This window comes from Pogona vitticeps, chromosome 13, assembly GCF_051106095.1.
Source record: "Pogona vitticeps strain Pit_001003342236 chromosome 13, PviZW2.1, whole genome shotgun sequence".
NCBI lineage: Eukaryota > Metazoa > Chordata > Lepidosauria > Squamata > Agamidae > Pogona > Pogona vitticeps.
This window is the reverse complement of record NC_135795.1, coordinates 2280384-2307675: the sequence shown is the minus strand read 5'-3', so window position 1 is coordinate 2307675 and position 27292 is coordinate 2280384. Positions and strand designations below refer to the sequence as shown.

The window sequence follows — 27292 nt, the reverse complement described above, 5'->3', positions numbered from 1 at the left end:
GCCCTCAGGCATGAAACCAAGCCCTCAGAATTTGGAGGGAAAACCCAAACAAGAGGAGAGAGAATCAAAATACACCAGAAAATGCTATTTCTGTCAGGGAAAGGGTCATCTGATCTCAGAGTGTGAGAAATTGAAGCAGCTAAAAGGAATGGTGCCTCAGAATTCTAGTGGGACCAAGCCAAAAGCTGTGTTCTGTGTCCAGAAAGAGCAAGGCTCAGTGTCACAGAGGGAGCCTGTTGCCATAGCTACTCAGTCTGGAACAGCTACCTCTGCTGATCAGGCTGAGGAAAATGGTCCTCTGGTGGAGGTAAAGCGCTGCTTGCTGATAAAAACAGATTCTCAGTTGTTTGAGACAGCAGGGGTGGACGTAGGAATACTTGACCGTCAGTATAGGGGGCTGCGGGACACTTGTTCCCAGGTAACCCTGTGCCATCCAGATATCATCCCTAGGGAGTTTATAATCCCAAATGAGAGCATGAAGGTGGCAGGGATTGAGGGGCAGGTAATCTCTCTGCCAGTAGCTGAGGTACCTGTCAACTTTCAAGGCTGGAGGGGAGCTTGGCGCCTAGCAATTTCATCGACTCTGCCAGCAGCCGTGCTCGTGGGAAATGACCTGGCTGAACATGTGAAACGGGTGCTAGTGATTACACGCTCACAAGCCACCACAGGGACAGTTCAGGGGGGTAATGATGAGCCAGAGACGGAAGCAGAGGGGAGTTCAGAAGCTGTGGTGGAAACCTTAACCACAGACAGCAGATTTGGACAGGAGCAGAAGGCAGACGCCACTCTCCAAAAGTGTTTTGAACAGGTGACTGACGCCCAGCTAGCACCTGAAACCCCAGTGAGATTTCTGGAGAAAAAGGGGATTCTGTATAGAGAGACCCTGAGGAATATCTCAAAAGGGGGAGATGGGATCAGGAGTCAGCTAGTGGTACCTGAAAAGTATCGCCCCATGATCTTACAAAGGGGTCACTCTGACATGTTTGCTGCACACTTAGGAGTGAACAAAACACAGCAGAGAATCACACAGAATTTCTACTGGCCTGACATAGGGAAGCAGATCAGGGAGTTCTGTAAACAATGTGATGTGTGTCAAAGGCAGGGGAATAACCGCGACAGGACCAAAGCAAAGTTGTGCCCTTTGCCTGTGATTGACACTCCGTTCAAATGCATAGGGGTGGATATTGTGGGACCTTTGCCCAAGGCCACAAAGAGGGGGAATAGGTTCATACTAACAATTGTGGACCATGCCACAAGGTATCCTGAAGCCATACCCTTGACAAACATCGAAACTAACACAGTGGCCGATGCTTTGGTGGGGTACATGTCCAGGATGGGATTTGCCTCAGAGATAATCACAGATTTGGGCACATCGTTCACGTCAAAGCTCATGAAACGCTTATGGCAAATCTGTGGAATTAAGCACAAGGAAACCACTGCCTATCATCCGGAAAGTAATGGGTTAACTGAGAAGTTCAATGGGACTCTGATGCGCATGATAAGGGCTTACTTGGCAGAGAATCCAAACAATTGGGACCAGAAGCTGCAATCCCTTTTGTTTGCTTATCGATCAGTGCCACAAGCCAGTACCGGGTTCAGTCCATTCGAACTTTTATTTGGGAGAAGGGTGAAAGGGCCCCTTGATTTGATCAAACAAAATTGGGAGCAGATCACCCAGGATGACCCACAAGACGTTGTGACTTACATAGACACCTTGATGAATGACCTAAAGCGAAATCTAGAGCTGGCAGCAGAAAACCTGCAAGCGCAGAAGATCAAACAGAAAACATGGTATGACCGCAAAGCTAGAGAGAGGCACTTTGACCCAGGGGAGGAGGTGCTTTGGCTTAGGCCCTGCAGAGAGAATAAGCTGCAGCTCAAATGGGCAGGACCATATAGGGTCATTTCCAAGATGTCAGACCTGAACTACCTAATAGAGCAAGAGGAGAACCAAGCAAGGAGGGTGGTTCACGTGAATGCCCTAAAACCCTACTACAGAGGGGAACAGAGGGTTTTATTCGCGATAAAAGCAGCTGAGAGTGAGGAAGCTGAATTACCCTTCTGGGAGGGTAGAGGGGAAGTAAAATACAACCCAGAGGAGGTAAAGATCAGTCCTGCACTCACCCAAGACCAGCAGCAAGAACTAAAAATGCTGCTTAGTAAATATCAGCAGGTGTTTTCCAACAAGCCGGGGATAGTGAAGGGAGTGATGCATCGGATCCACACAGGGGATGCACCCCCGCAGGCAGTATCCCCATACCGAGTAACGGGACCCTATAGGGACAAGGTGCGGAAGGAGCTGGACGAGATGCTGAGGGAGAACATAATCGTCCCCTCTTCTAGTCCTTGGTCCTCTCCGATAGTCCTTGTGGACAAGCCTGATGGGAGCATTAGGTTTTGTGTCGATTACAGGAAATTAAACCGTGTAACCACTCCTGATGCCTACCCAATGCCCAGGCTAGACAACCTGATTGAAACCATAGGGGGTTGTCGGTTCATCTCATCATTGGACCTGGTAAAGGGATATTGGCAATTAAGAATTGATCCCAGGGATCAAGAAAAGACTGCCTTTTGCAGCCCTTTTGGTCTCTATGAGTTTCGAGTCCTGAGCTTTGGTCTCAGAAATGCACCAGCCACATTCCAAAGGCTGATGGACCAGACCTTGGTAGGGCTCAGTGACTTTACAGTGGCCTACATTGACGACATAGGGATCTTCAGTAATACCTGGGAAGATCACCTGATACACCTGGAGTTAGTGCTGCAGAGGTTAAGTGCAGCAGGGCTAACAGTAAAGGCCAGCAAGTGTCAGCTGGGTAGCCCAGAAATAAAATACTTGGGTCACATGGTAGGGGGAGGAATGATAAAACCCCTGAAGGCCAAAATAGAAGCTGTTCGTGATTGGCCTAGACCCAACACCAAGAAAAAAGTCAAATCATTTCTTGGGTTGGTGGGCTACTACCGAAAGTTCATCCCGAGGTTTAGCGAGATTGCGGCTCCGCTGACCGATCTGACGAGGAAGAAGGCTGATGACCGCATCCCGTGGACCAGCGACTGTGAGGCGGCGTTCCAGAGGTTGAAGGAGGCGTTGATCAACTATCCTGTCCTGCGTGCTCCAGACTTCGACCGGGAGTTCATCATCTACACCGATGCGTCTAACAGCGGGGTAGGAGCAGTTCTGTGCCAGGAGGATGAGAATGGTGACCAGCATCCAGTGTCCTACCTGAGTAGGAAACTCCAAAAAGGTGAGAGACATTTGGCAACCGTGGAGAAGGAGTGTTTGGCCATAGTCTACGCGATCCAGAAGGCCAAGCCTTACATCTGGGGAAGACATTTTATTCTGTGTACTGACCATTCACCATTGCAATGGTTAAAGACGATGAAAACCCACAATAGCAAACTTATGAGGTGGGCTTTGAACTTACAGGACTATGACTTTGAAGTGAAGGTGGTCAGAGGGTCAGTGAACTGTGTTGCTGACGCCTTATCAAGAAGACCTGAAGACTGAAGACGGCGAAAGAACATGGACTATATGTATATAATGAAAACAAAAAGTTAAAATGTACCTGGTTTTGAATTTGGTTGGTATTAATAAAGGTAAATTGATGTACTGTATATGGTAAAATGTTTAAATGCATATTTGCTATGGTTAACTTGGAGTGTAAGTATATGTAAGTATTATATGGTATGTATAAATGTTGTTGTGTATTTTATGCAGGTTGTTTTTTTGGTGAAAAGCACTTTTAGCTTTCCCCCTACAAAACAACTTTTAAAGAGGGGAGGTGTTACATACAGCACTGATGTTACCTGTCTGTCATGGGTTTGGAGGGAAAGTTCCATCCTATGGAGAGTGGAAGGCGGGACATCAGGAGGAGGGGCTGTACTGTATATAAATGTGATGCCTGTGTGGTGAGACACTGAGAGAAGCTGAGAGACACTGGGTTGTGACGAAGCAGCAGCTGGGAAGAAGAAGCTGTTGTGGGAGTCTGTGTGTCAGACAGGGTACTACTGTGTGTCAGAGTACCAACCTGATAGGTTCAGGTGTCTGTGGGTTAGCCAGAACTGATGGGTTCAGGGTCTGTGCTTCAAGTTAAGGGTTCTGTGTGAACCAAACTGTATGCTTGTATGAGTGAGAATAAGCCACGTTACTTTATTTTATTCACCTAATCATTTTATTATCCCTGTGTGTTGTATGTAAATAAACCTTATTCTTTTATTGTTTAAAAATCCATCCCTGGTCTGTGTGACTTATTATAGGGAATGGTTGGTGGCAGCTTAGTAACTGTGTGATAGATCCCAGTAGGTCTGGGTTTGTCACAGGTATTATCTGGAAACACTCAGCAGTTTATTCCTGATTCACGGCAAATTAGAAATGTTTTCAGCATACTCTCGGAGTCGGAGACATGACCATAATCAAACTATCATCCCACTCACTTATGTACAGAATTTGCTCGACATTTCTGGCTTATTGTGTATAACTGCAGATCAGATGTTCACTGGTGTTTGTTAAACTGGTAGAAGGGCTAGCTTCAAATGAAATTAAGTTGCTTATGCTTTGCAGATAAGCACCTGCCACTTGAAACTCGCCCTCTTCTGAGCGAAGCAAAATCAAGATTTTCCCAACGGCAACGTTTTATTCAAAGGCCAGATGCCTCTTTCTCAACTCACATTCTGCAGCAGGAAGGCCCAGACTTCCTGAGCTCACAAGAGGATGAGTCCTACGAGGGGGTGCCGATAGGTATTGAGCCTTACCCAGAATAAAATTGAGCTAGGAAGGTATAAATTGCAGGGCGTACCTCTCTGTGCAGGTGTGAAGCCCCACTTCTTTTAATACTCTTCCGCACAGGAAGACCAGTATCTAAAGTCCACTCTTTCAGATGTCATGAAGTCACATGGTTGCCATAAGTTAGAAGCAACTTGCTTGCGAGGAACACATTCCTTGGCTCCTGGGATCCGACTCGTTGGGTGGGACAGAGTTTGAAAAAAGTTACGTCTGTGCTACAGATTCTAGAATCAGCATGGCCACCAGGGACTATGGAATTGTAGTCCAAGAAATAACTTTTCCATGCTCTGGCGGGGCAAGAGTATACGTATTCTGACCACTGTATTATTTTATTTATTTATTTATTTATTTATTTATTTATTTATTTATTTATTTATTTATTTATTTATTCATTCATTTATTCATTTATTCATTCATTCATTCATTCATTCATCCATTCTATTTATATCCCACCTCTCTGGTCTCGCGACCATTATGACAAGATAGGAAGAGCAGCCAACACCATCGTCACTGGGGCTTCATCACTTCTACGGTCAACTTCACCAACTTCTAAAATGTCATTTGGTAATATTAAGAAATGGTGTCTGTGCTGGATTGCACCAAGACAATGATCTAGGATGTATTTCAGGTTTATTTATTTATTCTCCAAAGAGTTCAAAGCAGAAAATGTGGCTCTCCCAACCTTAGCCTCATGACAGCCCTATCGGGCTGAGGGATTACAACCAGCCCAAAGTCACCTAATAGCTTTTAAGGAGTTAAACCAAGGTTTCTTGAATCTGAGTCCAACACTCTACCCACTACCCTCCACAGTTTTATCATCATCATCTTAAAATTGCAAAACTGGAATGGGCCCTCTGGATCTTTGGATCCAGCCCTTCTCAAAGAGGCAGCGTGGGGGACTCAAACTCCCAACGGCTCAGCAGTCAGATGCCTAAACCACCAACCTGTCCAGCAGTTCCCCATACCTAATAACTTTTATGGCCACAGGGGAAGTTGAACCAAGGTTTCTTGAATCCTGAATCCAAAACTCTAACCGTTGCATTGGGTCCTTTTGGGGAGAAAGGCGGGAGAAAAATATTTTAAATGAATAATAAATAAATTTAACGAAATCATTAAAGGCCCACCACTCACAGAGAGGATCTCAACCTGGACTTCAAGAGGAATGAGTCCCTTCCTCTAAGAAGCACCATCCATTCATGTCGTCCAGGTTGATTTCAAGTTTTAGCTAGTCTGCCATAGTAATTTCGATCCGTAGCTCTGAAGAGCACTTAAAAGGTGCAACCAAGATTTAAATAGTTTGCTCTCTTCTTGTTGCTCTTCTTCTCCTTCTTCTTCTTGGCCACTGCAGAGTTTTTATGAAAAACGATGGGCAACGATCAAACTGACCGGTTCATGTCCAGCTCAGCACTTTTCTAACCATACTGTAATTGCAACCTTTCAACTAGCGCTCCTTATTCAATCCCCCAGCATGAAAGGGACGCCCTGGAATTGACTCTGAATACATTCACGCCATCCAAAATTAAAAAAAGAGAGAGAAGAATTCTATTCTGTCTCCTCTGGTCCATTGGCATAAAAAGAAAAGGCTCTGCAGTGAGGCAGAAAACGCTTTGCAGCCGTCTGCATAATGTTTCCGGCTTTTGTCTCGTGCAACGGCTCATCTTATGGAAAGCAGTTACCGAAGACGGCAATTTCTATAAATGTTTTGAAATTTATACAATGGGAGCCAACTATAAAAATCCTCAAGGGGGGCCACCCTGCTAAGTCATTTGTTGCTAATGACACGGAGAGCTGTAGTGGGGAAGAGTCTGTAGCTGAAAGCTGGAAATCGGTGGCCCTCCAGATATGGACGGACAACTGCTCCCATGTTTGCTCAGCCTGAGGGAGTAAATCAAGGTCGAAATCCATCAATCACTGGAGGTTCATAGCTTTCCCCCTCCAGATTTAGGGAGGAAGTATGGAGCGTTTCTGACTGCACTGATAGGATGATGAAACTCCATCTTCACCCACCATAGACCAGCTGCTTTTAATAGCTCTAGATCTTACATTTATCCAGGTTGGTAAGTTTGTGGTGCAGTCCAAGCAGAATCAGAAAGCACAAGAACTGTTGTTTGTGAGCCAGAAAAAGTGACTCAAGAATCAAACTCATAGACATTAGTCATAATCCTGTTGCATACATTATGCCTGCAGAAGGGTAATGACATCATCAGGAAGGGAGAAATTTTTCTGCTCCCAAGGCTTGCAGAGCAGAGAATGAAGCACTCACAAGTTAGGCAAACTGTGAGAGAGGAGGAGGAAGTCTTTAATTAGACTGTCTCCTCTTACTGGCAATGTCATCACCATTCCATAGACATAACTTGTGCAACAGGATTTTGACTGTTGAGTCACATATGGGAGCAAAATTCACAGCCTATGAACAAATGATAGCTAAAGGTAAAGAAGAACCACTTGTTCATTTGATGCCTTTTCTTAGATGGTCGGAATTTGAGAGGTTGGCAACCAAACTTATCCAGTTACTTAAATAAAAGAAGCCAGTGTAAAAACAACTTAATTGAATCTTGCGGGTTTCTCTGCTGACTTTGAAAGCTTGTGCAACCAGGATGAGCAGAAAATCTCACACAAATAATGAGAATTAAGAATAAGTTTTAAAACTCATCCAAAATACAAGGAAAAGTGTCTTCCTCTTGTCCAAGAGTCAAACTAAAGGAGAATGTATATTCCCCGGGTTTTCCCTCCCACTGTGGGATTTCCTCAGCGATATATGCTGAAGAAACACTCTTGCAAATTAACCCCCTGTTTACCTCCCAATCAACTAGCACAAAAAAGGGCTCACTACATGCAAGATTTGAAGGTGAAGGAAAAAAAATGTTATCACAAACAGATCTCTTTCACCACTTGAGGGGCCACCTCTTCCAAAAACATACTAAACCTGTCGTCTGAGTTGACCCTAAGTGATGCCAAATACAATCTGCACAGGAATGTACACACATACTAGTAGATGTGAGTTATGGGCTGAAATAGTAATATATATATTACTGCCACTGGGATGATTTTATATTCAAGATTAAAAGACCTTTATATTTTTTTTAAATTTCTTTTATTTGAACATGGGGGAAACTGAAATGGATAGAAGCAACTGGACCTGCTACTTTGAATGCTTAATTCTCAAAGTCTGGGTTCACACCTGTGTGTATTGACACCTGGCAGTGATTCCACAAGTAGAATCACCATCTCTGTGTGTAGTATCTCATTCTTTTTTTAATCACTCTTTTTTTCTAAGATGCTCTTGAGGCTGACATGTATTTGGCTCGTTGGCACAACACGGACCTCAATGGCTGAGATTTGTTCTTCCTGATCAACGTGGCCGTGCAAACCTCAAGGGGCTTTCAGTTTATCTCAAAGATTTTTGTAATGCTCACAACTTCCTCCTTATTCGGGACATGAAGGAATTGACGTCTTTACAAGCTGGATCTAGGACAATGTGGACATTGGGAGATTTCCCCACTCCACATAACAGCAAAAAGTTACATAAGGGAGGAGAACAGAAGGATACAGTCAAATTCAGCTCTCTCTCTCTCACTCACTCTCTCTCTCTCTCTGTATCAGAACTATAAATTGAGCAATAGAAGTCATTCATCGCATTCATCATTTTTTTAAGGCGCAATAAGCCTTCAGGCATGGGCAGAAGAAAACGTTTCACACCACGGACGGCATCACAACATGAGATTATTTCTTTGGTATTACCAGAAGCTTCGCACGCTCCCCCGTGTTTATGTATTGCTTTGAGTTGGCCAAATAAAGCACTATGCTCTCATGGATTAGGGGACTTTTCTTACAGCCATGAAAACTTTTTGTTCTGGTTTCTTCTTTCTGCTTTTCATATGGCGTGAAACCAGCATTCGGCGGCACATTTCCAAGTGCTGGTTTTAACCTATGAAGACCTGAACAGCTTGAGTCTAAACTGCCTAAAAGACCGTATCTACCTTTATGAGCTTGCTTGGTGTTAAGATCATCCCAAGAGGTCTTCTGCTTGTTCCCACCACATTCACATGTGTGTTCTGTGCATCAAAGGGAGAGGGCCTTCTCTGTGGCTGCTCCCTGACTCTGGAACTCCCTCCCACTGGAAGCCGTTGTGTTCCTTCCACAAACAGGCAAAGACCTTTCTCTTCAGGCAAGCTTTCCTTTAAATGACTGGTTGACCAAGGGAACTTTTTTTAAAAAAAAAGAGAGCGTTCTCTTCTGTGTTTTACTTGTGTGTTTAATATTGTTATACTTATGAATTTTAATATATTTGTTTAATGCTTTTTTGATATTGTAGTAATTGATTATCTGGTTCGTAACTTTGTTTCTGTTAATATGGTAAGCCACCTTGGAGCCTATTTGATAAAGGCATCTTATCAATCAATCAATCAATCAATCAATCAATCAATCAATCAATCAATCCCTGGGCTCTGACCATGGTCCTGAAATAAACCTTCCCTCTTCCCATTGATCAAGGAGCTCTTATTGAAAATGGACACCTTTTCCACTTAAGGAAAGAGAAGGTTGAAGCCACATCAGCTCTGCTGCTTTTTTCCTTCTCCTCCTCAAATTTAAATACCTCCACCGTGTATTTCAGACTCCATGTTCAGCAGCAGTACCTCATCTTTAAAATAAATGACACTGCAAAAAAAATGTAAAATAGGACAGCTAGAATGATTAAGCTGTGGAGCAGGATTCCCAAGGGAACTGGAGAAAGCCCATTTCTTGATATTTTTAACACTAAACCAGAAGAGGTAAAGAAAATGTTTGGACTCCACACAAGTCTGAATTGGCAGGAAATCAACTTTGACTTCTGACACAGTCCTTCTTATTACTAATTTCCTCAAACGTGATGGGTAATGTGTACATATGTGGCTCAGCTTTCACACACCGGGAATGAATTTCTTGACCCAAACTAAAAGAAAGTCAAATTTATCTTGGAGATGTGGTAGAAAAAATGAAAAACAAACCCAGACTAACCTCTCACTTCTCAGCCAACACCACAAACCAGCTTCTCAAAGATTCTTCAGACGGTTCAGAACTCTGACCTCCAGAGAACAAGAAACCAAACTGTTTTTCTAAACTTTGAGTTTACCAGCATTTGCACAAAACATATCTAGCACCTTTTCTTTCCTGAGGCCAAGCAAACAGAAAGAATAGGGACAAAAGGAAAGGCTGATTGCTTACAAAGATGGGAACTCCCCATCTAGTGCCTCAGATTTTTAATAGTCCATGTAATGATATAGCAGTTAAAATTTAGTCATTTACAGAGATGGACAAAGATTGCTTTTTACAAATGCGCAGACTGGCCCTAAGCCACTCCGAAATCTTTTGCTCGTAAAGAGTTGTTGTTGCTGATGATGATAACAATTGAGGAGGAGGATGGCCAACTTTCACTCCCCACTTTGCCTCTTGGTGCCCTTTTTAGCACGTTGCTTATATTGTTTTTAACTTGACTTATCTTTGTTATGTTTCTGCCCAAATGTAAACCATCCAAAGAAATGCATTGGGGTGGTATACAAACAGAATGAATGAATGAATGAATGAATGAATGAATGAATGAATGAATGAGTAAATACTCCTTCTTCATTTCAACTTTCCTTATATGCTTTCCATACTCCCCCTCCCCACCACACATTGTGGGAATGCTATTGAATTCTGCCATGCTCGATGTGAATTGGTCAACTCGCCAATACTGCACCCAGTGGTCCCTGCGGCATTTTGCACATATGAACCAAGGAAAGCCATTGTACAATCCGAGGCATGGACTCAGAACAACCTAGAAAAGTTGTCGAGTCTCAGAAAGCATAAACCCTTTTTTTAAAGTATTTATACAGTCTGGAATTTCTTTTACAACCAGTCCAATAAAAGCTATAATTTTTTAATGTGCTTTTTAATAGAAATCATTACCCACTATTACAGAATCTTTCTACAGGGTTACAATTGATTGCCGGGACCACTGAAGCCATTAACCTCATCCGAAGCTCTCTAACTTTTTAAAAAGAGACAGACCATTGAATGGATGGTATTTCCCCCAGTCCACGGATCTGGTCCTTTCCTGAACACAAAGCAAAGCAAAGCAAACATCATGAGCTTCCTCCTCTGTCTGGTCTTGGGGGACTGGCTCCAGACAAGACAAGACGACATTATAATTACTTGTTATATTACTTGTTACCAGAAAGTAGCCACTAATTGAGAACTATGCTGCTTTGTAGCGAGTTACTTGTAAGATCTAGTTCAGGTTCCCCTTAAACAAGTGGTTCCCAACCTTGGGTCCCTAGATGATGTTGCATTACAACTCCCATAAATCCTGGCCAGCACAGCTGATGGTGAAGGCTTCTGGGAGTTTTAGTCCAAGAACATTTGGGGTCCCAAGGTTTGGAACCTCTGCCCTAAATGAATTGCCATAGGAAGCCACACAGCACAGTGATTAAACTGCAGTACTGCAGCCAAGACTCTGCTCACCACGTGAGTTCAATCCCAATGGGATCAAGGAGATGGCTCAAGGCTGACCCAACCTTCCAGCTCTCTTGAGGTTGATCAATAGGGCACCCCACTTGCAGGGATCAGCTTTCTAAATTGAATCCCTTTTGAGACAGAAACTCTGAAATCAAAACAAATACTTTTTTCAGGATCTTGGCGCTGCTATTGAACAGGCCATGCTTTCCCCCAATAACATTTCTGGTTTATCCCACTACAGAGACACATGTAAGGGCATCCTAAAATATCTGAACAGATAACAGGATTTATATGATGCCTGCTACTCCGGAGTGAATCACTGATTGGCAACTTCAAAGCCTTGCCTTCTTTTCTTTGAGTGTTTTATCGCTAAACTATACGGGGACTAGACAATCAATCAAAGAGCAGAATCCTTCAAACAGAGAAAGGCCTTTATAAAGGGTTCAAAGGGAGGTACAGTGACCCTACTTGTGTGGTTCAACTTAAACAAGAGCAAACATTTCTATTCAGACTGCCTGCCCTCGAAAGATGCACCACTTTTGCCCACAATGTCAACACACAAATACTGTTGTGTTTTGGCTTCCATGTGAGCACTAAAGGAAAACCAAATTTCCTTCCTTTTTTGGCAGCCTTGTGGCAAGATACAGGTTAGGAGAGACCTGCAAATCCGTGCTGCTGATCAGGACAGAAAGGACATTTCTTTAATCCTTGCACACCATACATAAACAAGAAACAAATATTGGAGTCCCCATGAGCCACTTTTCATTACATAAACCCACAAAGACCTGGGCCTGTTGTTTGTGTATTCCACAACACTTGTAGACCATGTCCCCAATTTGCAGCCCCTTGTCATGTATCTTGTTCTGATTTGCAAGCAACAACAATAATGTAGCGGGGGATATGGAGAAAGTCCTAGAAAATCTACTGCCTTTGTCACTAAGGTACGTTTTTACGTAGAGATGACATTATTTTTTTTAAATTAATTTTAGCTTTATTTTTTGTTGAAGCAGAAGAGATTAATGCTGGTTGCCACTGGTTCCATTAGTCACTGGACTCCTGGTGGATTCATGAAATAAAAGATGTGTGGGTTAAACCTTGTTCCTGAGCCTAAACTCTGACCATAATCACAACCATAATCCTAGTCTTACTGCTAATTAGAGATGGGCACAAACCTTCCAACAAGCAGGTGTTTGGTGGTTCCCAGCCCTGCCTCCTCTGGCGGGCACCCACTCAGAGGCAGCACAATGGCTTCCCTGCCCCGCCTCCTCCAGGCACTGCCCCTGAGTGGGCGACTGCTGGAGGAGGCAGGGCTCAGAAGTGGCAAACACCTGTTTGTTCAAAGGACGAACTGTCAAGAGCCACTGAACTGGTGGTTCATGCCCATCTCTACTGCTAATCTCAACAACTACGTACCCATTAGGCTATAACTCACGTCTCATTCATTGCAAGGCAGTGAAAGTGGATGGTCCCAGCCGTGTAACAGAGGGCAGTGGATCCACTCTGTGTTTTTTACCCAGAGCTCTAAAGGATCTATCCAAGGTGCTGAAATCTGTTTGGGGATGAAGTGCAGAATACTGGATGCCTCCCACAAAGTCTAGGCTAAAAGCAAGCTTATCACCCTTGCGAAATCAGAATCAGTCCCTACCCACCCTCACAAGGTGTTGGCTTGTTTTTCAGTCCTGGGGCACAAAGATCACAGAGTGATGCTGCTCAAGTAACTAAGTAAGCCTCTTATTCCACAAACCACCAGCATGTTGTTCCCTGAGAGATTATTGCCAAGGAAATGCAGCCGTCATCAGAAAAAATATTTCCACCACCATCCTTGTGGAATATAACCCATGCAAATGTCCTACAGTTCAGGAATCGAGTCAAGGAAAATGTCATGGAAGAACAGAACAGGCAGGAGTCCTCTTTAGCTTTCCAAGCTTTCTTTTCTACAAGGCTTTGTCTTCGTTAGCGACTTACCAATCTCACTAAGTCACCCATCATTTGACAGATTCAGTCAGCTTCCTTTAATTCCTCGGCTGTGTCAACAACAAAAACCTGTTCAGTTACACCGTGCTAGAACAGCCTCTGCCAGACACCGAGCCCTGCAAAGCTTTGAAACGGGGCACAGGAGAAGCACCAAACTCTAGGCAGCACGAGGGAGAAGCCGGGCAGGTGTCAAGGCTGCTACTTGCCACCATTGTACACCGAAAGTGATGTGTTAAATACTAATTGCGGGCTGTCATCCAGGTAAATGGCTGCTTTCAGAGAAATCATCCCCCAGCAGGAGGAATCCAGCAAATCCACTCGCTCTGCCGTTCAAATTAAACAGTCTGTAAACCACTCCAATGCGTGTATCAGTCACAGAGTCCTTACTCGGTAAGGAAGAACAGCTCAGAAGCGTTGGGTGCACAGAGAGAGAGAGAGAGAGAAAGAGAGAGAGAGAGAGGAGGAGGAGGAGGGAGAACTTTCTTTGGAAATACAAGAACTTCATGAACTTAGCCAGTGAGTTAACTTAAGTAACTCCGATTCCCAGGTCAGGTCAGCCACCGAGTTCTCCCCTAGACAGACAGAAATGGCCAACACGAGCAGAAGCATGAAAAAACTTAAATGGATATTTAAGACTTAAGGGTATTTACATCACAATCCATTTCCTCTCTTCTCTATCTTTCTCTTTTTTTTGGGGGGGGGTGGCTGCATTCTCTTTTTCCAGCCACTTCCACAACACTCCCTGCCAAGCACGTAAGGTGAATCAAAGCTCCAACACAATGATGGCAAGAAGCTCAGATGGTCCAAGGATGAGGAGACCAGGAAAAGCAAGACGAGTCCTTCTTCCTTTGCCCCAACCGGAAAGCGTGTGTCTTTTCCTTTGAAAGACTCCCCCATCGGTCCCACCAGAGTTTTCCTACCCAAGCATTCTGCTCTACTCAAGAGTCTCCCGTTCGTTCCAAATCCCAGGACAAACGAACAGCCCAAACAGACGGGCAGTTACAACTGCGGTAGACCATGAAAGACTGACAGAGACCTTATTTCCCAAGAAACAGAAGGAGAAAAACAAATGCGCCTTCACGGAGCTTTACCGCATGTTTCCAAGGAGACCTGCTCACAAAAACTCTTACGGACAAAGGTCAACAGGTAAGGCAGGAGTCATGGATGGACAGTAAGATTCTTCGGCACTCTAGAAGTCATGGCAGCACACAGGGATATCCATCACATTGGATATGTAACTTTTGGGGGTGGGGGAACTTCCATTCCCATCACCCTGGGAAAGAGAGTCCCCCCCAAAATTCCCACTGCTGCAAAAATGCATCAACTTTGAGAGGCAGATCACCCACCTCCCATGCACACATCCATACATAGGAAAGAGAGTGGGAATAGTTCTACTTACAGTTGGGCCTTCTTCCTCCGTCTGGGTCCCAGACTCTTCACAACTCAAGCATGGCATTCTCTTGCTCTCTCCTTCTTCTTCTCCTTCTTCTCCTCCTTCTCTTCCTCCTCCTCCTCCTCCTCCTCCTCCTCTTGCTTCTTCCTTTCCAGAGCTTCCTCCTTCATTCCCCAGCTTCAGCCTCTTCTCCTCCGGCTGGGGATCATCCCCTTCCTGTCGCCTCATCTTGCCATCTCGAGCTCTCCGTTTCGCTGCCTCTTCCACGCTGCTGGACGGATGAGACATTCCCCTCCCCGCCCTGCCCCCAATAAACAGGCTCTTGTGAAAGCCAGTCTATTGATGTCCTTTGAGGCAAGGGAAGATGGGGGTGATGAGACGGAGTTCCTAGGAGCTCTCCCTTTCCCTCTCTCCCCGATTTGCTCAGCCTTGTTTGAAAAATTTAGCTAGTGTTTCAGTGGATTTGTGAAGCTTGTGGGTGTCACTTCCATTTCTTGAGCTCCCTCTGCTGCTAGCTGGAGCTACTCCATCCGCAGCACTTTTAGCACATGGGTGGTCGTGAACTTCTCTCCCTCTCTCTCGCAAACACATGCACACTTTACATGCTGATCAGTTTTCCTGGCCAACGACGACTTCAAGGAAACCCTCTCTTTTAAAGATGGGCTGGCCCTGCTTCCATAGGGACTAAGCTCTGCTTTTCTTTGCTCCCATGCTTTCCAATGGATTCGTTTCGAATGGAGTGCTTTGCGGATGTGGTGGACTGTCAAAAAGATGAACAAGTGGGTCCTAGGTCAAGCCAAGCCCGAACTTATCTCTGGAGGTCAAAAGCCGAGGGGTGTCCTTCTTTGGGGACATCATGAGAAGGCAGGATTCTCTGGGAAAGAGAATAATGCTGGGAAAGGTTGAAGGTAACAGGAAAAGAAGGCCAAATGGGAGATGAATTGACTCCCTAACAGAAGCCACGGGCTTGAAGTTTGGTGGAACTGAACAGGGCTATGGAGGACAGGCCATTTTGGAGATGGCTCATTCACAGGATTGCCATAAATTGAGGGTGAATTGACAGCACACAATGACAACAGTGCTTTTAAAGCAAGCTACTCTTCCTGGCCTCTTTGGGTTCGAGGAGCACAATGGCTTCTCCCTCCCAATCTTTGGCTTGCAGTAACACAAGCTGGAAAGGGCCCCGGTTGCTTCGCAGGGGGTTAAAAAAAATGCACAAGGGGTTGGTGGATTTTCACCAAATGAAGAGAGTGAGGTGAAAGAATGGAAGGACCAACATGGGCCTGTTGGACTACCATTCTCAGAATCCCCAAGCCGGTGTGGCTACTGGGTTGCATACTGCACACTGACTTTTAAAGCAGTTCCTCAGAACGTGACGATGTTGAAGAGTAAATCTTTAGCATGCATTAAGCCCATTTCACAGACACAATTCCCAATCGTTTTCACAACAGCCCTGCACGGTAGGCCAATATTATAAGGATAACATAATAACGATCCGCCAAGGAGGAATTGACTGTTAGAGCAGTACGAAAACAGAACCGATGGCCTCAGACGGTGGTGAGTGCTCCAAGAGAAAATGGGACAACCCACCTGCCAGCGTCGGCTGCCACAGTCCAAGAAATCCCAGGCAGCCCCTCACCAGGGGCAAGGGCACCGGGACCCCATCCGCCACGCAAGGTATCAAGTCCAGAGGCACTCACTGCGCAGTTGGTCGTGGCCAAGCGGAGGCAAGATGAACGGGCTGGGAAAATGGAGTCAGAACAAGGCACCGAGATGCAAGAAGCCAGCAGAGGCAAGAGCCGAGGCTGGAACAGGAAGAGGTGCAGGAACACTGCAGACAAGATGCAGAGGTGTAGGAATACTGGAACGCAGGGACCCTGGAGTTCAGGAGGAATAAGCACAACACACCCAAAGACCTTTGTGGCTGAAGCAAGCCCTGGGAGGGAGATCCACTCCTTCAACAGGCCTTCCTTCCAGGTTTCCAGGTGCACCTCGTGATTGGCCCAGCAGCTGCTACACAGGCCACACCTGAGCCTGCAAACACCAGGTCATTCCTGGGTCAGGTGGGCCCCAATCCTGCAGCTACCAGAACGGTGTGGGCCAGATCCTGACATCTGCTTGGGTTTGGATTCCTGCCTTGAGCAGGAGGTTGGGCTCCTTCGAGGCCCCTTCCCAACGCCATGATGCTACGATTCTATGAAAAGGGTCAAATCCTGGTTTGGAGCAGAAATACTTTTGTGACGCATAATCACAGCTTTATTTGGGGCCCTGCTGAGGTTGGTTCAAGGGCAGGGTTCTCAGTCCTGCAGGACACAGCCGTAGGTACTGCTGCTCTTCAGAAGGTTTTTGGAGTACCTGTCTTGGAGTCCTGCCACATGGGCTATGTGGTCCAAGGCAGATGGGAACTGCAGTCCAGCAGCATGCCCAAGGCTGACATTTCTGTTGGACAGGCTTTCAGGAAGTACTCTGAAAGCGCCATGTTCACACTGAATGGTAAATTGTGAAACATGGAAATAGTTTTTTGTAACCACACCACCCAGGGAAGCCCAAAGAGAGAGAGAGGCAGAAATGAGTTTGCAGAATCAGACAACAGTAGAGTCAAAAGGGTTCCCAAAGGATATGGAATCCAAACCTCAGGCAAAGTAAGAAATCTACCACTTCTGGTATCATTCTAGGCCATCTCAACAAACCACTTCTAGCTGTTTTTATCTGTCCTGGGAGTTGGTCTTTTATAATGCTAATGGGTCTTAATTGCCCAGGCAAAATGGTGTTGCAACAGAGCTGGTTCCCAACCATCTGCTGTTTCTTGGGAAATCTAATTCTTTTCTCATGCAGTATGGGCTGCAATTCAGTTTCAAACAGGAAAACCTGAAGCTGGAAGAGGGGAAGCTAGCAGTGGGGTAATGGCTTATCTCATCATCCCTGCTCACCAAAAACTCCCAGGGATTCAACCCTGCACTCCATGCTGTCCATAATCTTCTCTTGCCCCCAGCTTTGCAAACCTAGGATTGCCAACTGACCATCCTCTCTTGCTCTTGTGCCTTTAGCAGCAGTCCTAGATCCAGTGACTAGCCAGAGAAATAATTTTCAATGTTGGAAGGATGACTGCGAATTTTCTAGAAAAGGTGTAACTGAGAAAGCCAACAGCAACCACCAGGAGCAATCAGCAAACACCCAGACAGCCCATAACCCTGAGAAACAAAGTAGTCAGTGAATAAACCTAATTCTTTGGAAACTGATTGCCCTAAGGTGGGGACCAATTATCCATGCGAGTTCCCATAAACGGAAAACCTATTTTGGGTTTTCATTTTACTGACATCCCTTTCCGCATGCAAGTTCTCCGTTGGGTTGTTCTAATTACTTCTTAAAAGCCAGTAAATATTTCATTAGCTCTTATAAGATTGTTTTATGGTCCATGTCCTCTATGTGGGGAAGTCAGCCAGAGTACACTGAAGACCCCGTATGGAAGTCATCATCTCACACCTCCGAACCTATATGTGTTTCTATAGAGTTTGTTGAGGTTGCACCAACCGAAATCCAGACTTGCGGAAAAGTCATTCTGGCTAAAGAGGGGCATGAATTAAAAAACAGATCACCACATTCATCCAAAAAATAGCTAATTTGTTCATTCGTATTCATAGGAAATCAATGTCCCAGCGAAAATGAATCAATGCATTTTTTAGCAATTTTTGATTTGGCTATAAAACAGCCCCCAAAGCACCTAGAGACTCCAAAATCACAGGGAAGCTTCCTTTGATTGCCCTCTAGAATGACCCCAAGTCTGGTGAAGACTGGGTTTCCCCAAAGGAGCTGCTAAAGGGCACGTTCCTATGGGGGACCCGCTTTGTGGGTGCATAACTTGCATGTCTGAAACCCAGTCTTCATTACTCTTGGAGGGACTGTAGAGGAGAGTCAGTAGAAGCTTACCTGCCATGTTGGTGTGTCTAGGTGGCTGGAGGGAACTTCCCTGGGTAAAAAAAAAAAAAAAAAAGGTAAATTTATAATTCATGATTCATTGACCTTGACAAATCATGAATCAAAAGAAATCACAATTCTTTTGATTCATGCCCATCTCTACTTCTGGCAGATCTTAGGCGATCTAGGAAACAGATGGGTAGCTTGAGTCACGAGGCTACAAAGACAGTCACCCAACCACTGCTAAACTCTAGTGACAAACTGGGAAGGAACCAGACCAGACAGGGAAATCCTCCTTTTAAACAAATTCCCTTGGTTTTCTGTTAAATTTCACTGATAACCCCTGTACAATTTTCAGATGAACATTTCCTGCATGTTTCAAGGGGAACCCTTGGCCTGTCACTGAAACTCAGAAGCACAATTTTGGGGGAGAATTTGGAGAGAACCCAGCAACACCTGTCTGTTCTTCTGCTTTGATACTGTGGCTGAAGTTTGTATGTGCATACAAGTTGTTCACATACTGTGTTTTTTAATATATGTCTATAAGCCCTTTTCTAGTGAGCAGAAAGAAAGCTGACCACCGAAGAATTGATGCTTTTGAATTGTGGTGCTGGATGAGGCTCTTGAGAGTCCCCTGGACTGCAAGGAGAACAAACCTATCCATTCTGAAGGAAATCAACCCTGAACGCTCACTGGAAGGACAGATCCTGAAGCTGAGGCTCCAATTCTTTGGCCACCTCATGAGAAGAGAAGACTCCCTGGAAAAGACCCTGATGTTGGAAAAGTGTGAAGGCAAGAGGAGAAGGGGATGACAGAGGATGAGATGGATGGAGAGTGTCATCGAAGTGACCAACATTAATTTGACCCAACTCCGGGAGGCAGTGGAAGACAGGAGGGCCTGGCGTGCTCTGGTTCATGGGGTCACGAAGAGTCGGACACGACTTAACGACTAAACAACAACAACAACAAAGTGAGCAGAACATCATTGCACAGGCCATATGTACCTTCTGACAGGAAAGGACCTGTATCTTCATTGGTTAGCAGCATTGTGAGCTTTCCACTAAAATGATTCTACTAACTAGAAATGGGCACGAATCCCCAGTTCAAGAGTTCGTGCGAGTTCATTATTCGGGCTAACAGATATTTGGCAATTCCTCCTCTGGTGGGTGCCCACTTGGAGGCAGTGCCCTGTCTTCCCTGCGCTGCCTCCTCCAGGTGTTGCCTCTGAGTGGGCATCTGTCAGGGGAGGCACGGCTGGGGACCACCGAACAGAAGTTTGGCGGAGAAACGAACTGGCGCAAACTGCCTAACTAGCAGTTCATGCCCATCTCTACTACTACAAACACAGGACAGTCACAAAGAATCTTTGCCTATCACACAAGTAAGGCAAACACAAGAGTCCTCTCCCTCCCCCTTGGGAATATCCTCTAAAACCATATCGTCCTTTGCAACTTTATTCAGAAAGAATTTATTTTCTATTAAACCGCATTGAGAATGGTTGAACAATGTGAGAGAAAGCTTGTATTTCTGTTATTATATATACCCCCCAGAAATTATCAGTACTATGCAGCAATATATCCAATATAGCACGGCAATTACTGTGCAATACAGTTAGAATTTGGAAGGATGCTTTTTTTTATCAGGAACCTCTTGCATTGTTCATTATTTCTTGGCATCCAGGCTGCCTTTTCTCATTATTGTTGCTGGGACTGTACAAGTCATTCGTTGCCCTTTTCCCAATTAGAAAAAGTATAACAAAGTTGCATTACAATTGCAACTCAAGTGTGCGTTCTCAACTGGCAAGTTGGAACCAACTTCTAGTGACCTAATAGGGCTTTCAAGGTAAGTGTGATATTTGAGGAGTAGTTTTACCAGTCCCACTTTCCTAGCGAGTTTCCATGGCTCAGCGGGGGATTTGAACCCTGTTCTTCAGAGTCCTCGTCCATGATTACACCATACTTAGGGCAGGAATATCAAGAACATGATGAAACAATAATTACTGAATGATCTAATCAGCCAAGAAAATAGACCCAAGCTACTAAGAGGGGGTGCAATACAGCCTTACCAAAGTTACATTTTTAATGACACTGAAGTTCCATTTAATGGCTCTGGAATCTCAGCCAATGCCTGTCTATTCGGCTTTTCTCTCTTTCTCTGCAGTGGCAGTCACAAACAAACCAAGCAAAAACCTCAGCAAAGGATTCTTTCAGACAAGTTCCTTCGCCATACCGATAAGTTGATTTCCATGCGCAAGCAGATGCTGCTGACACCCGCTTTGAAGTTGGTTCCTAGCATGAAATCTAATGATGAATGGAACCGAAGATGTGGAAGAGCCAGTATGTTATTCGGAGGTGGGTTAGACACAGAGGAAAACGGCGGACATATGGCCAGGGAGTAAACCAGGAAAACTGAGTAGAGGAGAGAAATAAGCAGGCAATCGCTGGCTGGTTTGAACTGGATTTCCTGGATTCAGATCACATCTGTCTTGATTTCGACTCCTGCCTTGAGCACAGGTTTGGACTCAGATGTCTTATAAGTCACTTCCCACTCCATTACAGTGGTGCCTCGCTAGACGATGATAATCCGTTCCACTGAAATCGTTGTCTAGCGAAATCATTGTCTAGCAAAAAGCAAATCGTCATCTAGCGAAAATCAGTTTGTGAAGCAGGGACCAAACATTGTCCAGCGAAATTCCCCCATAGGAATCACTGTTTTGCGAATCGCTATAGTGATCGCAAAAAGTCAATGTCTAGCGAAAAAACTGTCATGCGGGGTAACTGTCTAGTGAGGCACTACTGTAGTTGATAATTCTATGATTCTGGTTGGGAAGGAGTCGTTTACAAGGGAGAACCCTTTGCTCCATGCTATTTGCCTCATTTCTAGGAAGGAACTGTCCAGGGTACTGAAATCAATTTAGGCATCAGGTTTGTTTTAAGGGTTTACGTATTGGGCCGAGGAGCCAGAGGTTGGGAGTTTGATTCCTCATTGTGTCTCCCAGGAGAAGAGCCAGCCTGTGTGGCCTTGAACCATCTGCACAGTCTCAGGGTAATCCCAGAAGGAGGAAATGGTCAACCATTTTTGAACTGAATTGATAGCTCAGTGATTTTGGTATCTGGCTGCTGAGCCAGAGGGTGGGAATCCAATTCCCCAGTATGCCATGCCAGAAGAGCCAGCCTGGGTGGCCCTGGGCAAGCTGTACAGTCCCAGGGCACCCCCCAAAGAAGGGAATGGGAAACCACTTCTGAGTACTCTCTACCTGGAAAACCCTGGATAGGGTCAGCATAAGTCCAAATTGAGTTGACAGCACACAACTAGTAACTATTAGCCCTTGAGCAGCTTTTCCAATGTTCAGAGTAAAACCCGGAACCAATTCATCCTACTGTAAATAGGGCAAAAGAGGCACTTGAATGAGTGGCTTTTGAAACCAAAACATATTCTGCTCTTTCCTTCCTTGCTTTTGGCCTTCAAGCTACATAATGGGTAGCCATTCATCAGTTAATTACTGGCTCCATCGGGCTGCTTTGTTTTGGCCAAGGAGTGGACTTACAAGCCTTTAACACATGCTTTTCTTTGCACTGGCGAACCGGCCTTGCTTTGAACAAATCAGCCCCGTGTTCTCTCTGAAACGGAACCGATTGAAAGAACACTGGCTTATTTGTCCTGCTTAGAGTAGAGATGGAAAGCCCAGTGCCCCTGGCAGATTGACAGATTAAAGGGACGAGGAAGGAATTTCAAAGCAACACCAGTTGGTTTTTAGTAAAAGCGCCCCATTAGATGCAAGTCTTTTACTGGCATGTGTTTTTCCTTGATCACTTGTAGATCAGAATGAAATGGGTACAGCGTTTGTACATGTCCATTCTGAAAAGGTACTCAGCTATTAAGGAAATGGGATTTGTGCAAAAAAAAAAAAAACACAACAGCACAGAGGGTGTGAGTGTTCCCCTATTTTTTGTACGTGTCCATCACAGGACTGGTCAGACATGGCTTAGAAAACTGGCCACCTGGCCAACTAGGTGACCAATCACAGAACTCACACACTAACAAAGAGGAGGACCTCTGGTGCATTTCCTCATTCCTACAAGGTTTCTTCTAACAGGATTGTGGACTGTGGTTTTCAGAAGGAACCCAGCTACTTGGGAAAGTAAACATTCAATCCCAAACTAAACACAAGCCTTCTGGCTCCTTCTTGTAGGACTAGTAACAGAAACAGACAACCTATTTGTGTCCTTCTGTGATGAGGAAGTGAATGGCATGTCTGGTGTTATTGGGTTGCCACTCCCATCAACTCAAGTCAAGCATGGCCAACAGTAAAGGACGACTGAAGTCACCACTTTCACACGTGTGAAAGGCCACATATTTTCTACCTGATGAGTGTGTTTGATAACCAGAATGTATAACCCTCATATCTTCTTGAATGCCCAAGGCAACAAGTTAAATATTTAATATATTCACTAACAAAAAAAAATCTCACTGAAATGCAGAGGGATAGTTTAGACGGTGTTACACCCATGGGCAAGGATGATTAAACATTCTCTTGTAGTTTGCTCTCTATCAAAATTTTCCAAAATTCATGATTTTTTCCCCAACTTGAAATAGGAAGAATCTAAGGAGGTGGGAGGAAAACTGAAAATGAAGATTCATCCGTTTAGTCCCTCCCTTTGAGCACTTAGCACTTAAAAGTGTGGGACTGAAAAACCCCCACCCCACCCCACCCTAAGTCCTCCTTATGCATCCAAGGATACCATGACAAAGGCCGCTCTCCTGTGATCTTGACTTACAAAGCCAATGCTTCAGGTCATTCTCCAAAGCAGTTTCTTCCAGTGGGGATATGACACAGTCCAGTGAAATCATTAAAGGCATTCTGTTATACACCTGATCACCCATCGAGTGGATCAGGTAATTAAAGTCCTTCCCAGTAATTGAAAAGCATGAAGCCCATCGCACTCTAAAAGTCAATGCTTGTTAGAATCTGATTAAATTGGCACTCATCAGAATTCCCCAAAGAAACTTAGAAGGACCATGATGGATCAGACAGAAACACTGTCCAAGCCCAGCTTTCTGCGTCCTCAGTGGCCAACCAAACACCCACACTGCCTTGCAAAAAAAATAAAGGCGGGGGAAATTCGCAATGCAAGGGAGACTGAAGCTTCAAGTGGTGCACTAGGAACAGAATCGGGTAGCGCTGAAAGACACACCAAGATTCTGAAGACGGTGGCCGAAAAGGTGGCACGTTGGGCTGCCGGGAAAAGGCAGTGGAAGTTGTTTGGTTCATGGGTCAGCCTTGTCCACCGCTATCAAATGTTAAACACCCTAGTGTGGATGGAAGAGTATGGATTTCCCTTTCGTTCCAATTCCGGTATGTTACCACCATCCCGCTGCCATACCACATTTCAGGAAATGGGCCCAATATTATTAGTGGTGCACCACTGAAATTCTGATTTATGCTGACCCAGAGTTTTCTAGGTAGAGAATACTCAGAGGTGGTTTTCCCCTTCCCTTCCTCTGGGGTGCAGCTGGCCCAAGGCTAGCCAGGCTGGCTCTTCTCCCAGGAGGCACACTGGGGAATCGAACTCAGCCAGAAACCTACCTCACTGAGCTATCCAACCGGCCTGCTTTCTACATCATTAATTGACCTCATCTTCCACCTTTTCTAACACAGGCATGCATTTCAGTTGTTTTTGGTTAGGGTACCATCTCTCCATCCACGAGACTCCGGTGCCAGGTAATTGTCATATTACACCAGGCTTGCTGGGCTGCCTGATGGGATGTGAGGCTAAAGAACCTCAGCTTCTCAAATGGAAGGGTTGAATAAATCTAATTTTCCAAAGCACCGTGCAGACTTAAGGGAAAGAGGATAGAAACAAAGCCCACTTCAAAACGCGCGTGTTATTCGCATGGAATCAGGCCCGCGTGTTTTCCTTCAGAAGCCTAGCATCATGGCCTGTCCCCAAAATGTCACACTTTCTCATCATTGAGCAGGAGAAGCTGGCGGTGCCCATAAACACAGTGTCTCGTTGAGACTCAAGCCAACCATCGGGCCAGAAGACTTTTGTAAGGAGATGATCGCCGTTCCTCATATTTGACAAAGCCGTTATGCAGATAAAAATGGGAGAGAACCATGCAGAAATTCCTCAATGGCATAAAAAAAAAAACATTATCAAGAAAGGCAGGGAAACTTCAGATCTGTTAGGGTTGAACCAATTAGGAATGATAATCATTTGCTGTCAAGTCAATTCGGGCTTAGGGGGACCTTTTTGAGGGGTTTCTAGGTAGAGAATACTCAGAAGTGGTTGACCATGCCCTTCTTCTGGGGACTGTCCTGGGATGGTCTGCAGTTTGCTCAAAGCCACACAGGCTGTCTCTGCTTCCCATGAGGAACAGCGGGGAATCGAGCTCACAATCTCTGGTTCCACACCCTGGTGCCTAACGCATTGTGTGCGTCAACCACCTACGCGACTAGAAAACTCTCCGTTTTTTTAAAGAGTCTTTCCCCCATTATTCTCAGATTTCTTCCCGTCTGAGAGGAAAAGACACAGAGAGGGAGAAGAAAATGAAAGTAAGAGACACCAAACCTGACAGATTAATCCCCCCCAGCTCAGGCTTTGAGTACTTAATTCCTAAAAATCTGAATCCCTGCACTTTCAACTGTGTTAGCACTAATTTTCTGCACTGGTTTTTCCCTCAAGAGTTTCGATGTTCTTTTCACATATATATATTTGACAGGAAGCTACAACTGTGTCTTCTTCAAGCTGTGAATGGCTATCACTGTCCACTATAGATGGGTAAAAAAAATTATTTTTGGTAGCTTTTTGGAAGGATTTGCTAAAATTCCCAAATGCAGGGAAAGTAAACATAACCAATTTCTCCATGTCTACCTTGGGGCTTTTATCTAGTTGGTACCTAGCAGAAGGTGGCTGAGGATACATGCTCTCCTAAGATCAATACCCAAGGGCTAAGCTACATGTTACATACTATTTAATAGTAGCCCATGGATTTTATGGCCTTATGGGGGAGTACTCAAACTAAGCTGAATAATCTGTTAAAAATGCAACCTTCTGCATCTCAGCCCACGTCAAAGGAAGCCTCGGAGCCGACCTGGAGAAAATGTCAAAAATGGAAGGAAAGTATTTGTACAAATGAGTTGCTTTGGGATACCAGCCCGTTTGTACAAATGTATTAGCATGTGTTGGCTTTATGCTGTTATAGGCACCAAGGTCTCACTTCTTCCGTTCCAGTGTCTTTCACGGGGGGCCTTCCCAGGGATAAGTGCTAAGACCAGTCCATCATTGGACTTTTGAAAGCAAGGCAGCCCCTAAAAATGGGTAAACGCCCATCTTTAGAGATTTCAAAATCCTAACACTATTGAAGACACCAAGTTGGATCAAGGCCATTGCAAAAATATAGACACACCCTTTTCCCCCCACATGATTTCTTCTTTTCTAATCACAGATTACAAAGAGATGGGACAGGTTTCCCAGGGACACAGACTGGGAAAACAATAGATCTCCCCACAGTTTCCTGCATGGCAGGAGTGGGGCAGCCCCTTTTCTTTCCAATTGTCTGTTCTGAATCTACCTATCATGGCAGACCAAACTTTGGGTGGAGGCTTGCCATCTACGGGTGTACGCTGTGCTGGATTCTCCCAGCCCAGCAACGACAAGATGGTGTGTGTTTTGTTTTAAATTAGTTCCGTCGCATTCCGCAGCCACAATGTGCCCTCAAACCACAGGTGTTCCTAAATCAATGAGTCCATGACAATTATAAATTGCTTTTCATAAGCAGTAAACAAACAGGGCCACAATAAAGGCTGGCAAAAAAGGGAAGAGGAGAGAGGGAGGGGGGAAAGGGCTCCACTGAAGCGATGCCTCAGCACCACACTGTTCTGCTGCTCAAGCTCTTTCGAAAGTGCTTACGTTCTTATTTCGAGCAATGCCTCTTTTGTTTCCATTTTCTGCCTCCCTGTGACTTGCTGATTCGGGAATTGCAGGAGCAATGTTCCTTCCCTGTGATCCTCCTTTTGCTCTCCTGCTCCTCCCAAATTCGGCACACCGACTGGAAGCTACAGCTTTGCAGATCTGTCCAGGAACTGGCACAGACCGAACAAGTTCTCTGTTCTGATTCGCACAGCGCGCCTGCAGCAGAGTCCTGCCTATGGCCTTCCATTTTGGCGTGCAACAGGAAACCGCAGACCAAAGACCGACAGCGATGTCACAAAGTGATCCAGACTTGAATCGCAAGCTGTCCCTTGGCCAATTCAGTAGACCTCCGGTTGCTTTTTCCTGAAGTTGGAAAACTGACTTTTCTGTTTTGCTTTGTGACTCCCAGGGGAGCATCCATGCCAGCTGTGGGATTTTGAAAATTGGTGGAGAGAGGCCTTATCTGTTTTTCCTGCAATGGACAACAGACTTTTAATGACAACTTGTTCCATTCCTTGGTTTCTGGGCGGGGTGTCACATTCCTGCAGGACAAAACCTTTGTGAAGGATGCTCTGGATCTTCCTGGTCTTCCAGGATAGCTCAGCCAAGCAGTGGGGCAAGCTTTTACAGACCATCCCAGTCTGTAAAAGCGAAACATTTCAACCTAACAAGAAATTTGCTTTCATGATTTTTGGATCCTCCCTTGCTCGAAATCTACAAGCAGAGGCTGAAAAGCCTGTAGTGCTGATTGTTTAGCTGATCTAGGCCTTCCTGGATTAAACTGGATTGGACAAATAAGGTCCTTTCCAGTCCCATGACCGAACCAAATACATTTAA

General features: G+C 45.0%; 1 protein-coding gene across 24 annotated transcripts in view; it reads right to left on the bottom strand.

The window, feature by feature from the left end:
* Window positions 1-15162, bottom strand: part of RBFOX1 (RNA binding fox-1 homolog 1) — a 1225669-nt gene extending 1210507 nt beyond the window's left edge. For 21 of the 24 annotated variants that reach the window (XM_078381447.1, XM_078381445.1, XM_078381443.1 and 18 more), the window contains exon 1: window positions 14631-15162. In XM_078381447.1, the coding sequence (XP_078237573.1) occupies window positions 14631-14912 (282 nt within the window). In that variant the 5' untranslated portion in view covers window positions 14913-15162. The remainder of the gene's footprint in view (window positions 1-14630) is intronic. The other 3 variants (XM_078381446.1, XM_078381455.1, XM_072982854.2) reach the window with 2 other exon arrangements.
* Between the last annotated feature and the right edge of the window lie 12130 nt (window positions 15163-27292).